Source organism: Mycosarcoma maydis, chromosome 5 (assembly GCF_000328475.2).
Source record: "Mycosarcoma maydis chromosome 5, whole genome shotgun sequence".
In the NCBI taxonomy this organism is placed as follows: Eukaryota; Fungi; Basidiomycota; class Ustilaginomycetes; order Ustilaginales; genus Mycosarcoma; species Mycosarcoma maydis.
In genome coordinates, this window is record NC_026482.1 from 1,101,905 (window position 1) to 1,117,204 (window position 15,300).

At 53.3% G+C, this 15,300-nt stretch overlaps 6 protein-coding genes across 7 annotated transcripts; 2 read left to right on the top strand and 4 right to left on the bottom strand.

The window, feature by feature from the left end:
* Positions 1 to 663: 663 nt before the first annotated feature.
* UMAG_02411 (glyoxaloxidase 1) lies at positions 664 to 3,252 on the bottom strand (the record flags this gene model as incomplete). The annotated part of the gene is made up of 1 exon (XM_011390401.1): positions 664 to 3,252. The coding sequence occupies one exon, from the start codon at positions 3,250 to 3,252 to the stop codon at positions 664 to 666; it is 2,589 nt and encodes an 862-aa protein (XP_011388703.1).
* Positions 3,253 to 6,068: 2,816 nt separating this feature from the next.
* UMAG_10148 (uncharacterized protein) lies at positions 6,069 to 7,940 on the bottom strand (the record flags this gene model as incomplete). The annotated part of the gene is made up of 2 exons (XM_011390529.1): positions 6,069 to 6,686; positions 7,875 to 7,940. The coding sequence occupies 2 exons, from the start codon at positions 7,938 to 7,940 to the stop codon at positions 6,069 to 6,071; spliced, it is 684 nt and encodes a 227-aa protein (XP_011388831.1).
* Positions 7,941 to 8,373: 433 nt separating this feature from the next.
* Positions 8,374 to 9,833, top strand: UMAG_02412 (uncharacterized protein; the record flags this gene model as incomplete). Of its 2 annotated transcripts, none has more annotated exons than XM_011390402.1 (2): positions 8,374 to 8,879; positions 9,812 to 9,833. In XM_011390402.1, 2 exons carry the CDS (start codon positions 8,374 to 8,376, stop codon positions 9,831 to 9,833), a joined length of 528 nt encoding a protein of 175 aa, XP_011388704.1. The 2 variants fall into 2 exon arrangements, with proteins under 2 accessions (XP_011388704.1, XP_011388705.1); XM_011390403.1 differs by lacking the exon at positions 9,812 to 9,833 and adding an exon at positions 9,402 to 9,474.
* An 810-nt stretch (positions 9,834 to 10,643) lies between these two features.
* Positions 10,644 to 11,354, bottom strand: UMAG_02413 (uncharacterized protein; the record flags this gene model as incomplete). The annotated part of the gene is made up of 1 exon (XM_011390404.1): positions 10,644 to 11,354. The coding sequence occupies one exon, from the start codon at positions 11,352 to 11,354 to the stop codon at positions 10,644 to 10,646; it is 711 nt and encodes a 236-aa protein (XP_011388706.1).
* Positions 11,355 to 12,459: 1,105 nt separating this feature from the next.
* Positions 12,460 to 13,893, top strand: UMAG_02414 (tRNA dihydrouridine synthase; the record flags this gene model as incomplete). The annotated part of the gene is made up of 1 exon (XM_011390405.1): positions 12,460 to 13,893. One exon carries the CDS (start codon positions 12,460 to 12,462, stop codon positions 13,891 to 13,893), a length of 1,434 nt encoding a protein of 477 aa, XP_011388707.1.
* Positions 13,894 to 14,125: 232 nt separating this feature from the next.
* Positions 14,126 to 14,744, bottom strand: UMAG_02415 (uncharacterized protein; the record flags this gene model as incomplete). Its single annotated transcript, XM_011390406.1, has 2 exons — positions 14,126 to 14,448; positions 14,543 to 14,744. 2 exons carry the CDS (start codon positions 14,742 to 14,744, stop codon positions 14,126 to 14,128), a joined length of 525 nt encoding a protein of 174 aa, XP_011388708.1.
* Positions 14,745 to 15,300: the final 556 nt, after the last annotated feature.

The following is a 15,300-nucleotide window of genomic DNA, read 5'->3' on the forward strand; positions in this document are numbered from 1 at the left end:
CGGAACACATCGAAAACGTTCGTGGTTCGTGGTCCTTAGTTCGTGGCTTACATGATTGCTTGTAGAGTCGTTGGCGTACAGGCAATCGTAGCTCGAGTGTATGCTTCCCTTTCAGCGAAATGTCAATCGTCAAAGTAAAAGGCAACAATCGTGAATCGTGATTCTCTTCATCTTGGCCGATGTCCCTTTGTTCTCTAATCACGCGTGGGAAATTTGACCTGCACATCCAAGGCTTCGTAGGCTGTACGAGTACGCGAACAAGGCCTTGTCGTGTGTGTTGACCCTTTCAGCACCAAAATCACGAATCACGAATGTTGCTGCATTGCCACCTCTTGTGGGGGCTTGCCGAATTGGTCAGACGAATCCGCGTCGCTTTCGAGAAACAGATTCGACTGGTCCATCACAAACACTCGCCACTGCATCCAAGATTGAAAACCATATATGTATTGTCCAGGTCACAGATCAAGCGAGAATAAATCATCAAAGCGGGAAAAAGCGAGTGTGACAGAGGTTCAAGGAGACAAGATGAACAAACTGAGGACGAGAATGCAGATGAGTGGGGGAAGAGAGAGCGAGGGGAACAAGACTGCTGATATCCGTACAAAACACTGAAGTTGAACAGCATGCACTGACTGACAAAGCACCAGCAGCGTTTTTCGGGGCTTAGCGTCGACTAGAGTAGCTTCCTTGGTGCTGATGACCTGGGCTGTCATAGTAATGCTGCTGTTGGTATTGCTGGTGCGAGTAATCATCGTAGCTGTGTCCACCGCCACCGCTGCCGTACCTGCTAGTGTTGTCCTCGTAGTATGCACCAGCATCGCCAGCGTGGTATTCGCCCCAGCCTTGCTGGTGGTACTGGCCTTGCGAGGCGCCACGTCCGTGTTGGTCGTAGGCGAGCGGGCTAGGAGCGTAGCCGCCACGGCTGCCGCTGCGAGGTTGGTCGTAGTAGCTGCCAATCGCCTCCTTGCTTTCGCTCGTGCTGACCTGGTCGTGCAACCGATAGCTCTCAAACGTATTCGAGCTGTCCATCCTGGCGGCCCCAAAGCGACCACCGCTGATGGATCCGACAGGAGTGTCGACACGCTTGTACTCGGGACCCGAGCCAAGGTCGCGGCTGGTCCAAGGGGCAGCCGACTGGCGCGAGGCAGCCTTGTCGCTATGGCTCCTGCCCTTGCGCCTCCACAGACAACAGCCGAGAGCAATGAGGGCCAAAACTGCGGCGCCAGCAACAGCGATACCAATGATCTTGCCGAGGCCAAACTCGGAGGAAGAGCTGCTGCCAGCCTTGGGGAGGGAGGCTGTGAATTTGGTGCTGTTGACAGCAGGGGGAAGCGCGACGAGTGCAGACCCGAGCTGAGGAGTGAAGGGGACGTTGCCAGTGCCAGTGGGGGAAGTTCCCACCATGATCAGCTTGCCATGGCTTGGCACGCCACCGACGGTGACGTAGAAGAAGGCCGGGCCAGGCACAAAGAGGCGGTTCATAGCCTTAGTGTTGGGCAAAGGGTTGACCATGTAGGTGACCGAGGCGTCATCGTTAACGGTGTAGGTGTAGTCGAGGTAGACGGCGCGCTGCCCCATGTTCATGGCGTGGGTGGAGAAACCGGTACGAATGATGGCAAACTTGGTGTTGGCTGCCTTGGCGTTGGCCGAGTCACCCATAAAGGTACCGTTGACGGTAATGTTGAAAGGACTGCCGCCGTACAGCACCGAATTGGGCACGCCCTGTGGGTAAGGGCGTGGCGAGTCCCAGTAAGGAGGGTACCACTTTTCAACCTCGTAGGTGGTGTTGAAAGCCTGAGGCGTGGTGCCGGTGGGCATGTCGAGCGCAACATCCTGATGCGGGTTGGAACCTGCAACCATGACGGAACCATCGGGGAGCAAAATAGCGCTCGAGTGGTAGAGACGAGCAATGGTGGAAGGCTTGAGATTAGCATTGGAGAGACGCTGACCTCTGGGCTTGGACGGGTCATAGATGACGGGAACGTAAGTGGGATCCTGCGAAAGACCTTCGGTGACGACGGTGCGACCGTTGTACTGGATGGTGTTCCATGTCTGGTTCGAATAGCCGGCAGTTCCCTTGTTGGCGCCGTTGAGGACGACCATGGTACCGTCAGGGAGGTGGATGAACTGTCCCATGGAACGACCTTCGGGAAGCCGCCCCTCCTGGACGTACTGAGCGTCAGTGATCTGGTTGCCCTGATTGTCCTCGGGGTTGATGGACGAGCAGTCATCAGAGGCTTGGAGACCGAGAATGTTGCCACCGGGACCACTGTAGTTGCCCCACATCTGGTCGCTCATGACACTACCACCGCAAAACAGGATGGTAGGTGTGTACTGATTCTGAGGAGTGAGTGGCAGCATGGCAGTGGCAGCCGAGGCGGGGTAGACGCGCACGACTCCGCCAGGCATGTCGGGAAGGTCGATCTGAGTGTTGTTGACGTGGTCCCAGAGGATGGTACTGACGTTGGCCTGCATGAAGATCTTGCCAGAGGGCATGAGGTAGGTGTGCGGGTACATGTTGAGACCGTTAGTCTGAGCCATAAAGTTACAGATGGGTAGGTTTCCGGTGGTCTTGGAGGGAAAGTATTCGTAGGTGGGGTTAGCGCCTCCATTCTGGTAAAGAGGATCAGTGGTAGGCGTGTTGCGATTAATGTAGCCGCCCGAGACGGCACCTCCGATAAAGATAACGCTACCGTCTTCAAGAACCTCGATACCGGGGTACCAACGGGGTTGCTGGAGCATGTTGACCTGTGCGACAGTTGTACTGGGCGAGTCGATCCACGTCTGCGAGTTGGGTTCGAGCAGACGAATCGCCCTAGTTCCGTCGAAGTCCGAGTAGGGGTTGATCTCCTGGGCCTGTGCAGCGCCACCGTAACCTACGGCCTGGTTGCCGCCAGCTACAAGCCAAGAACCATTTCCCAAGGTGGCACCAGAGGCACAGAAAGTGTTGGTCTGGACGGCGGTGCCGGTGACCGAATTGTCGGAAAGCTTGTAGAAAGAACCCCAGACATGACGGCCATCGGCGAGACGAGCCGAGTTGTTTTCAGCTTTGTCGAGAATAAAGACGTTGTCCTCGTCCATTAAACCGAGCATCATGGCCGAGGCGAGTGAGTTGGTGTTGACAACCTCGTATGAGCCGGCCTTGCTGGCGGCCGATGCGCACGAGGTTAGGGCGAGAGAAAGGGTTGCGAGGGTCATGGCGCTTTTGGCGAGCGAGGAGCGCCTCGAGGATGAGGAGAGGTGCCTCGTCATGGTGTGTAAACGATCCTTTCTGGAAGACAGAGCTCAGTGATATTGAATGGAAATGTGGCTGAGCGATGGATGGCGTGAGCCCAAAGCGTGGTAATTCGCCGCAGCCAATGAGTGCGCGGTGGTGATAAATCAAAGGCGAGACGGAGGGGACGAAAAAGTGGCAACAGTCAGAACTGCAGAAGCCAAAGAAGGAACGTCGAGGCAGTGGTGAAAGCGAGGAAAAGGGAGAAGGAACGTTGATTTTGATGAGGGCAACGGACGGAAACGAGGATGATAAGCGGGACGGATGGTGTGGAGAGGAAAGGTTAGGATAGGGTGAAGACGGCGGATACGGAACGAGACAATGAGATTCGCGACGTAAGATGGCAGCAGTCGTGAGTGTTGCAACCAGCTGCCTGTGGTTAGGCAGAGTGAGGCACAGAGGCGACAGAAGTTTCAGTAACAAGGCGTGGCTAGGTCACGCCATGCCAAAGAGGAGCGCTTGAACGAGGTGAGCAAGATCAGTTGGCAGCACACGAGGCAGGAACGTCGTCGTAGCACACACACACACAACGCACACCGCACCAGACAGCACAGCACAGCAGACGGCACAACACGGCACGGCACCCTACAGTCGTGAGTGCATACCATTTGCACGCACTGACTGCTTCAGGCGTGGTCGCAGAGTAATTTCGGTCTATTTTGTCAAATGAAATTCAGGCCCACAGCTACACCGACCCTTGTTCTTCTTTTTTTTTCCTTAAAGTACCGCCCCACCCTGATGAAATATAGTCGCGAGTTTTGTTAGTCTCAGATCTCCTTTTTCTTTTTTTTCTTTTTTTTTTTTGTCTTGATGCATTTTCATCGCAATGCTCTAGCACTGCTTTGAGCTCGGCTGAAAAAGAATCTGAATGTCAAGATCACGGATTCGTGATTTGATCAGACGAGCAAACGAACCCCTCTTTATTTGACTGCGCCAGCCACGCAGCTCGATGTCATGTTTTCAAGTCAAAAAATTCTCCCTATCCTCAACACACTCCATTCTCTCGAATGGATAGCCTGAAGCCAGACGCGGCGAGAGGTATCTGCAGTCTGAAGTCAGAATATCTTGCTCATCCACGATCCTGGCGTTGGTCGATATCTCGAAACTTGGAGGGCAGCATTCCCCTTTTCCTCTTGGCACACGCACTTTTCATTCATCAAGAAAGAGCTCTGACAATTTCAATTGGGAGTGTCAGATTTTCAATCCCAGCTGCAGCAGGTTGACTCGTTGTCCGTTCCGAAATTGCTGTATAAACCACACAAGTTCAAGGACTGACAGGCTCGTTCTTTGATAGCGACGATGCAATTCTGATGCAATTTTGCACGTGTGAGTGTTTGCTGCTGCTGTTCGACAGAGTCCGCCATCGAGTCAGCAATACAACTTAGTTTGAATCAAACGAGCGAGCCATGTCTTCTGATTGGAAACTCAGCCCGCCGAAATTGTCAGAGCATGTGCGAGAAATGGTCTCTGCAGCGTTGCCTTTTACAATAATTACCGAGGATTGTCTTTGACTCTTGTCGACGCAGTTCCGAGTCGTAAGTACCCCTGTCGCCCGCCGCTGCTGCTGCATGTTGCCGGCTCGAGGTAGACGTACGACGCTGTTCTATGCCCTTTCCTTTGTGATCAAGGTGCCGCGCGTGCATTCGCCTTTGGCTAAGTAAGTTCTCAGTCATCTGTCACCTGCCGTGCCTGACTGGCACTATTGGCCCAAACTCGTGACTGGAATCGGCTTGGCCTTCTTGCTTAGTGTGCTGTGCAGCGTGTCAAAGTGTTCGGGATTTTCAATACTGCTGGCCGTGTCATGATTCACATTGCTGCTTCGAAATTTGGACTTATGCCGTTTGCTTTGCTGCGGCAATTATGCGACAAGCGACAATCGGGATCGCCGTTGCTGCGTCGGCTTGCAGAGTCTTGGCTGCGGCATGCGGCGAGCCGGATATCTGACCCGTGCAGAGCCCAGTTGGACGCTCGATACAGTATCAAGCTTGCGCTACGCCATCTTAGCTGGCCAAGAACAGCTCCTTGCTCGTGGCTTTTTGTAGTCCATGGAATTCACGATTCACATTCACGGTTGTGGAATCACGAATACTCCCAACAATCTGCCAGCGAACAACCGACGCACGCTTGACGCTCCTCGTCTGAATCCTGAGTCCATAACTCCCCCTTCTCGCCGACGGCACTGACACGCGCACCGTGATTCATGTCCCTTCTCGACTTCGCTTTAACTCATTCTTGCCGTCTCGCGCCTCGTCTGCGTCGGAGTGGCGCGTCGCCTCAATTTGTGATTCACAATCGGTAACGCCTTTCAAAATAGCGGACCCGCTCTTGAGTCGACCTTTTTTCCCACCAGACCCGCCAGCCCTTTCTTCTGTCAATCTTCTCTAGACATGGCTAGAGTTGTCGGTTGTCCACCTGTTCGTCTCGCATTCAGCCGAGGAACACGCGTCGTAAGTTCTTGATGCGCCATACTGTAGCTTGAGCTGTGGGTTCGAGCTTGCGGGCATCGTGTGGCGACAGAGCAACCACAAACGATGACAATCACGAATTACAACCACGAGTTACATGTGCAGCAGGGCGGTCGCTTGGCTTGCTCGGTGCTGAGCAGATGTTCGCGCGGCAAGCAAGGCTTGGTAGGCATTCGATACAACCTCGCAAGCCTCGAGCTTCTCAACGCAGGTACAAACACGAAACAAGACGCGGTGTGTTGGATAGCGAGGCAGCTCGCTGCGTGTAATCCGAGCTGGGAATTTCTCCGTCCCGCGTCATGAGCTCAACACGCCTATGCGCCCGACAATCACGACTTGGCAGTGCAGACGACGTACGAGGCACGCCTTCTCCAAGTTACTCGCGGCGTTCCGTATCCGACTCGGATGTTTGCATACGCAATGCTGCTAATGGTACATCGCCCGAGTTCCGCCAAATGGCTCTTCGCTCTTGTCGGAATGCGAAATGAAGGGTGCATTTCAATCGGATGTAGTCGGACTCGATCGCAGCGCTCAGTGCTCAGAGTTGTCTGTTCCCGTTTTGTTGTATAGTCAATTCCGGCTGATACAGACGGGCGACTCGTCTTTGGGACAGTCTTGAGAGCCAGGCGCACATTCACGGGACAGCGACACTCTGCAGACGTCACTGTACAGCTTGACACTTTGGAAAACAGTAGCGAGCAAGTGCACATCTTTGTTACTGCTGGTCGGTGTTGATGCTTTTCGCGCCGGGGATCTAAGGAACGCTGAGATCGACTTCCGTTGCCGACATGCTCCGTGGTCAGGATATCCGGGCGTGTGTACATTGGCAGTGCGTAGGTTATGACAACAAGCGTTTTCTGCAGCGAGTAAGTTGGTGATTGGCCACTTGGGAACTCGCTGCGTCGATTGTCGATACACCGGTCCCTCTTGGTGTAGTCGTTGTTGGTCTGCGAAAGGAACCTTGACCTCTGAGCGCGATCGATCGGCGTTGTCAGAGACGTTCGAGATACGTGGAGCACAATTAATTGTTTGCAGTGTAAGATCTTGATTCGTTGGCTGCCACATGAGAATTCTTTTCTCGTCCTCGATTTGCATCACGATTTTCGCACCAGCACATTTTCGAGGAAAAGAATTGGCAGTCAAATCAACGTCATTTCCGAACCCCTCTGTACAGTTCCCCTATCGGCCGATTTCAACAAGCAGATATAGTGCACCGGATTCTCGATCGAATAGGTCCTTCTTCGCTACCTTGAATACACCCTTGTGTCGTAAGTGAAGCGTTTTGACGGCAACTCTAGAGAGACAGCCTACCTGTGTCCCGATACTGGGTGTTCGCTCGACATGACGACGAGATGATGGCCCGAACGTGGACCCTAACCAAGTCGTTCACCGATTGATGAGCTGCGGTGCACCTTTGGCGCTGTTTGCTAGACCCACTTTGATTTTCTCACACACAGCGAATTCAAACACGCACAAACGAACCACTTCTTGAATCGCCAATACAAACCGATTGTATTCACCAGACTTTTTTTTTTGGTTGTTGTCACTAAGTTAGATATTCAAGACAGCACTGACCTCTCGACAAGCAGGAAAGCACATTTCAGCAGTCACTCGTGACTCTCTCTGGCTTTGAAAGCAAATTTTCTTGCTCGAGGGCTGTTTGCTCAACGGATCAAAGGGTGGATGACAGGGTCAGGTGGCCAACGATCACAAAGTGCCTACTGGATCAAGGCAGCACCATCTGTACCTAGAAATGGAGAAATGGTCTCGACTTGCGCGCGCGCGCGCGCTTCACAGCGCCAAAGCATCAGAGGTGTGAAAAGTCATCCAAGTCTGCTCATCCACCATTTCGGAGAGCGGCAGGATGATGGCGCACATTCTGGGATTGCGCTGATGCAGAAAGCTTGGATGCACCAAATGAAGGCAAGGCGTGTGAAGCAAAGGCGTGTGTGGTGTGATTGGTGTGTATGCGACGAGTGGGTATTTGACTGAGGGCGTGCGTGTAGGTCTGTGTTTGTATTCTTTCTTCTCGTGCGCGTGTCTGCGGTGTGTTTCTGCGCCAGCTGCTCCTCTCTGCACTCTCTTCCCACACCAAAGCTCAGCTCAGCGCCGTGGCAAATTCTTGTGAACGACACACCATCTTCTTTCTCTGTTCCGCAGTTCCCGGTTTCGATATCGTCGAGCTTCGTTCCTTTCTTCATTGTTGCTTCTCGCTTCTCATACTCGTATACCTGTCTCAAGACTCGTCCGTCTCGTCTTTCTCGTCTCGGTTTCAGCATTGGCTCGATTGTATCGGTAAGTCGTCTCACCTCGCTCCATCTCCTCAGTCATTGCCTCGATCTCACTCACATACCGGCCCTTGAACATTGTTGCTAACCGTTTTCTCTACTCCTGCTCCAACATTCTTGTTCTGATCCATTGTTCATCTTTGAATCACCTCTCAAATTCTGTCGACATCACGGCTGCTCATCGTATATCTACTTGTGCGCCGACTAACACCACAATCCACCTCAACATCTTTTCGACTTTGTGCCCTATCGCATGTCACCACCATTGACCAATGTTGTCCATCATTCCCACAGATAGTCCTCAGGATACCTTTTAGCTCGTCCAATCTCACGAATCTAGTTCAAGATGGCCGCCAAAGTTTACGTTGGAAACCTCTCGTGGAACACCACCGACGACAGTCTCGCCCACGCCTTTTCGACCTATGGTCAGCTCACCGACTACATTGTCATGAAGGACCGCGAGACCGGCCGCTCGCGCGGTTTCGGTTTCGTCACCTTTGCCACCCAGGCCGAGGCTGACGCCGCCATTGCCGCACTCAACGAGCAGGAGCTCGACGGCCGTCGCATCCGTGTCAACATGGCTAACTCTCGCCCTGCTGGCGGTATGGGCGGCGGCTACGGTGGTGTCACTGGCCAGTACGGCGCCAACGCCTACGGTGCCCAGGGTGGCTACGGTGGCTACGGCGGTCAGCCCGGCGGATTCCAACAGCCCGGCGGCTTTCAGCAGCAGGGTGGCTACCCTCAGCAGGGCGGCTACGGTGGCTACCAGCAGCCTGGTTTCCAGCCCCAGCAGGGCGGCTACGGCGCTCCTCAGCAGGGCTACGGCGCTCCTCAGCAGGGTGGCTACGGAGGGTAAGTAACAAATCAATCCAAGAGACCCCTTTCTTGCCTCGTTCCGTTTCTGCACCGTCATCAGTTGGCGTGCGGTGTACATGCATCGGTCCCAGCTCTCGTTCTTGTCGCAATGTTCGCCCGCACCGTCGAAGCTTGCGCAGCTGCCTCTTGCACTGCACCAGTTCGACAAGGCTTCCCTATACCGCTGCTACTTGCTTTCGAGCACGACGCGCACGATGCGTTCGCCCTCCACCTTACATTTCTGTACTCGTTCGTGTTCTCAACCGCGCTTCTTCTCGTTTCTGTGTTCCTCCCTTTGCTTCTACCGCTTGCCGCTCCTTTTCGATCGTCGTTTCGTCCCGATTCCGGTCTCGTCCGCGTTCATTTCGGTCCTTCGCCGCGTCAACGCCCACTAACTTGATCGTTGCTGCGCGTCGCTTCTTCTCGGTGCCTCGGTGCTTCGGTTCCTCGCCTTCGACCTTCGATCTTCGGCTCTCTTGCTGTGCTCTCCATTGTGTCCCGCAACATCAACAACAACAGCTACGGTGCTCAGCAGGGATTCCAGCAGCCCGCGCAGCAGAACAGTGGCTCGTACAACGGCCAGGGCTACTAAGCTGCTTGATGCTTCTTGTTCCTTCTCGTCTCTAGTCCCGCTTCCGTCATCCCTTGGCGTTAGTCGAAAAGCCGATGTCATAAACAAAGGGTTTAGCTCGAGAATCATCGTGTCTCTAACTATGTTTCCTGTAAACGTTGCTTGGAATTGACGGTCGATGTTCTTGATCTTCTATCTCAAATTTCCGGCTCGCTTCTGTCCTTGGATCGTTCTTGATGTTCTTGAGTTCTGTTGGGTTGCATGCCGTTCGGTCTTCTCACACACTCTCTCCTCGAGGTCGGATCACTGACATTTATTTGTCTTTTCTCACTTTCGCGTCTTGTTTTTTTATCTTCAGATACAACGGACAGAGCCAGTAGACGACTCTTGTCGGGGCATCGGTTCTAGTGTTGTAGTCTCTCTCTTTTGATCGCTGGTTGTCCCTCGAGCCATGTCGAGGGTTGCGTAACATTTCAAGGGATTGATGCGATCTCAGACACGGCTATCGTCGTTTTTCGATCCTGCGATACTAGGTTCATTGCTTATGTCGAGCACTTCAACAAGGAGGTAGCCGCAACTCTTTGCGCACCCGGTCCAAACATTTCCGCACCGCTTGCAGAACCACATTGAAAAAACATCCTCAATCTCATTCGCTCTTCCCCCCTCCCTGAGCATAAAGCGCGTGCCAGGTGTGCTCTCATGCCCGTGTTGACTGTTACGTCCTGCCACTCGATGCCAATTGCACCGCATCTTGCGTGCCACACAAGCGTGAAGCAGCAAGCATGAGACAGGATTACGTATTGATACAACTTGCACGACGTCTGCGCTGAACGAATCAACGCGATTGGTGACTGACTAGAACAGAATACGCGGATAGGCTTAAGGCCTAGCATGAAGAATGGGGGTTTTCTTTCTTTCTCTTTTTACTTGAAGGGATCTAGGTAGGAGAACGCAGCACTGAATCAGGACTTGAGAGCTCGCAAAGCAATGTCACAGCAATGGAACGAAACAACGGAAGGAAAACGGATGAGCAAATAGAGAGGAGTCGAAGCGCGCCGAAAAGCGAATTGGGTTAGAAGTACACCTGCGAGAAAAAAAACCAACGATAACGAGCGTAAACGAGCACAAGGCAGAGATGGGAACAAGCTGAGTGGCAACGCTACATTGGATAGCAACGCCGAACGAGACGATCACGGAGAGTGGCAGAGTTGACTTGGCTGTGACGACTCGACTCTGGAACAGGCGCCACAGTCCGGACATGTCGCCCAGAGTTGCGAACCCATTCCATCATTGTATCTGACACACAGCTGCGGGATGCTTTTGCACTGAGGTCCGTGTACGCTCTCGCTGGTGCGATTACTGGCGTAATCTACTTGCATGTCGTCTGCATCGCTGAACGAGTTGTGACGTCCCGGAGCAGGGCCCAGAATGCCAAAAGTTGTCGAGGGTGATGTCGAAGGGTACGGTTCTACATCGGGATACTGACTGGGCACAGCCGTGCTGAAGTAGTCCGAGCCGGCTGAATCTTTGTATTGGTGACCAAAGCGCGAGCTGGATGAAGGAGGCGTTTCAAAATTGCTGCTCGAGCCCGACGAAGCGCCAGCTGTCAAGCGGTCGTAGCGCAGCTGCGCCAGCACCGCCTGATTGGCATCGCCAGGAAGCGGATGGAACCGAGCGTCGGCGTTAAACACGAGACCTGCAGATCGAGGCAAGCTGAGCTTCGGTCGCACTTGGTACTCAGCGCCACCGACCAAGGTGTCCATTTCGTCAAAAGCCTTGCGCTTCTTACTACTGCAACCAGCGTGTACGCCCCCAATAGTCATGGGGGCAGTGGCGGAAGTGTGGCCCAGCTCGATCGGGTTGTAGGTAATCGATTCAAATCCGTAGCTTTGAAAGTCCATCTTGAGCGTTTGAAGTATGTGCGCGTAGCGTGTAACGTGGAAACACTTGGGCGAACAATCCACAATCGCGAATGGATGCTGTTGACAGAGCCGAAGACGGTCCAGCCGAGCAAGATAGCAGGTGTAGCTGAAGCGACGCGGAAGTGGATGTTACCGATGCGTTACTCGACGCGAGAATTCTCTGGAATCCACGCTTCGTGATTCTGGCAGATCCACGATTTTCGGTTTCCCTTTCTTTTTGGCTTTTTTTTTTCTCCGTGCGGAGATGTGCGAGTAAGGACACTGTGCTGAGCAACCAGTAATTCTCTTTGCAACCAAAAAGCGGGTTTATCGGAGAATTATGCGAAAGCGAGTAGTCTAACAGCTTGCTTTGGGTTGCATGTAATGGTAATGAGTGTTCAGCAGGAGCTGGAGATGCTTGGTGTAGTGACGGTACAGGTAGCAAGGACGGGCTAGTGGTGGGGAGTGGGATGTGGTGGCAAAGAGAAAAGGCAAAGAGGATTGAATGCTTTTCGCAAATACAATCACGAATCCAGCTCAAGCTTCGTGGAGAGCAAATCACGGCAAGCTCGCTCACGACCCACCACTCACGACTACAGCACGAGGGTGGTGGAGCAGTCGAGGCGCGAAATTATGTGATTGCCTCGGATGAACGCGCATCGCGACCAAGCGCGAGGCCCTTCGCTGCTCACACGGGCGGAACGAACAAACGAACGAGGGCGCGTGCGGCGGGCGGCGCGCGGGCGTTGGGTCAGAAATCTGGGGTGCTTGCTTCTCAGATTGGAATGAACGAGAATCACGAATCGGCTAAATTCGAAAGTCCTCTTCGGTCGATCCGGCAAACTCACGATCCTTATTAAATTATTTTTCTTAAACAATTTTCATCATTAATTTCTTATTATTTAAATTCATTCACGATTTCGGGCACCCGACTCTCTAACAGCGGTCAAATTTTTGGTCCTTTCCGCAGTCGACATTCACGATTCACGAGACTGACTTGCATGACAATCGTGAATGTCTCTGAGCTTCTTGCCGTTTTCGTCGCAGCTAGATATTGCTGCCATCACCTCGGGCCACCACTAACTAAAGTCGGATCTCACCCGAAATGCCGGGGCCCAACGGAGTGGCGTCAGCTTCGAGCCTACAACCAATATCAAACTACCCGAGCTACGATCCTGATGCGATCCAACTGCCACCGCACCTCCTCCTCGATGCGTTCCACGGCCTCAACGTCTGTGCGCCGATGGTGCGATACTCAAAGTTGGCCTTCCGCACGCTCGTATCACGATATGAGACGCATATCACAACAACGCCAATGATCTTGGCGAAAGAATTCAGCAGGACCGAGGCAGCACGCAATTCGGAGTTTTCGACGAATCAATATGAGCGTGGGACGTACGAGCTGCTGCCTGGGATTGCCGAAGGATGCGAGAGTGCACAGCGACGGCTATCGGATCGGCACGATTCCGACTGGAAAAGTGATAAAATGCCATCGGCGGCGCCGTCAGCACCGGACGGCGGACAAGGTTGTACCAACGGCGAAGCAGAACGAGAGGCGCAAGCACAGCATCTCAAGCTTGCCAAACAAAAGGTGCGCGTTCGTGGAGCGCTAGTGGCTCAGTTTGCCTCAAGCAAACCCGAGCCGTTTGCGGATGCATCCGAGTTGATCGGACGGTTTGTCGACGGTGTCGATCTCAACTGTGGCTGCCCGCAACCCTGGGCGTACGAGGAACTGCTTGGCTCGTATCTCCTCCGACAGCCCGAGACGGTGCGTGATATGGTTCGCGCTGTCAAAGCACGGATGGGATCCGACTTCTGCGTTAGCGTCAAGATACGTATCGATCCAGATCTGCGTCTTACCGATGCGCTGGTGCGCAACGCGCTACACGCCGGCGCATCGATTCTTCAGATTCACGGTCGCACACGCTGGCAGTCATCGTCGGAACCGGTGAATCTGGATGGCATCAAGTTCGCCGTCGATGCAGCCAACGCTTGCGGATTCAGGACAAGTTGGGGCTCAAAGGGTGGCGCAGCTGCGAGATTTGCTGATGGCGGAAGTGGCGGCTTGGTGCCTTGTGTTGCAAATGGCGATGTGTGGACGCTAGACGATGCAATCCACTATCGTCAGACGACTGGGTGTAGGGGTGCAATGAGCGCTCGGGGTCTGCTCGCCAACCCGGCGCTTTTCTCAGGTTACAACCAAACTCCACCTGAGGCAGTAGGCTTGTTCCATAAGATTGCCACCAGTTGGGGACTCCACACAGGGCTCATCCAGCGTCATTTGGCCTACATGTTGGAGGGCAGTTTTCAGAGTAGAGCCGAAGCGATCCACTTTAACTCGCTGAGTGGCGGAGCTTCCATGATGGATTACTTGGCAGAGCAGGGCTTGTTGTGGAGTGAGGCGAAGCATGCTGATCCGCTCGCGGATAGACTTGGGTTCGGTGGGGCGACTAGAGGAATCATCGGGAAAGCAGAACGGGGTGTCGGGCCGTTGAGGTGCTGGTCGCCGAGCGAAACGCTTGCTGGCATCGGATTGTAGCGCTTCCTTCTGTCGTTGGTCCTGTCGTGCGCTGCTCTCGCTAAAAACGGTCGAACGGAATCGTTCTTTCGACCTTGTACTTGTACTTGTGTATTTCTAATCTATCCTCACCGCACACGCATCCACTCGTTTTGCACTTTGCCATTGCAACGACATGCATCGCTTCTGATCTTTTTCAACCGACTTTGTCTTTTTATTGCGAAGATGCCACCCCGGCAGCCAAGCCACTCGTTTATGCAGTCAAGCCCTCTGCCGAGCCCTGTTGTTGTGTTGAAGCGCTTGCTGTAGCCGAGTCGTCCCACTTGATGTTGAAACGTGTCACTCGCGGCTTCGAGACCAACACTTCCCTTCTGACCTGTGTCAAGTCGACTTTTTCTGGCGGGTTCTCTCGCAACTCTTCCGACTCGTACGCGTTGTTGACATAGTATCCGACGCGAATGAATTCTTGATCGCGATACGACGCTGTGAGAAGGATCACTGTGACTCCCAACAAGTCTTCAGGCGGAATTTTGGACGGTGAAGGTGCCGCTGCCTCAAACTCGAATGAATTTACCCCTGCAAACGACCGTTCAAATGGAGACAAAGTCAGTAATGCGCGGGAAGAATAGAGGCGCTGACCAAAGGGAAGGCGTGGGAATCGTTGACTTACCGACGGGAACAGGTCCCACCATACAAGTGTCGAGCTCTTGGTCGTACTTCTCATCGCCCGCAGATCCGACATAAACCAACCTCCATTCAAGGTCATCTTGCAGAGGCGAGATGCACTCGAACGTGATCTTGAAGACGTAAGGGTCTTTGAAACTGGCTTCCGCATTGAGGATCTCTACGCTTTGCAGATGAACGATCGACATGATGCTGGAGATGTGCACTCGATGACTCTTCGGAATAGAGCAGTTGATGTGGTAGAGGCCAACGAGTTTTGGCAGAGGAGCATGCGCTTCTTGTCCGCTGTCAGGCTTGCGTGTTGGATGGAGAGACCGAAGCAATATCGAGACGTTCTCGTGTGCGAATCCAGGTGCAAATTCGAGTATGTGTTATCGTAAGTGCAATGAAGGCAGACCGATTTCGTGGTAGACGTCCAAGAAGCATCACCAAACTAAAACCCTTTCTGTTTCACCAGATATGCTGACCGTCGTGTAAATGGCTCGTTGCAAACTTGAACGCGCGCGACGCGCGACGCCTATCACATCTTTCGAGACTTTCCACTCACGACTTTTGACAAAGACATGAGAGAGGTGTGAGGTGTGTGTCGCGAGAGCAACACCTCGTGCATCACGCCTCACGTTTTGCAACCTGATTTTTCCACCATCTGTATGTGCAACCATCTTTCTAACATCGGAATAATATACGACCAAAATTTGAACATTCACAATTCACGATTCACAATTCACGATTCACGATTAGTCC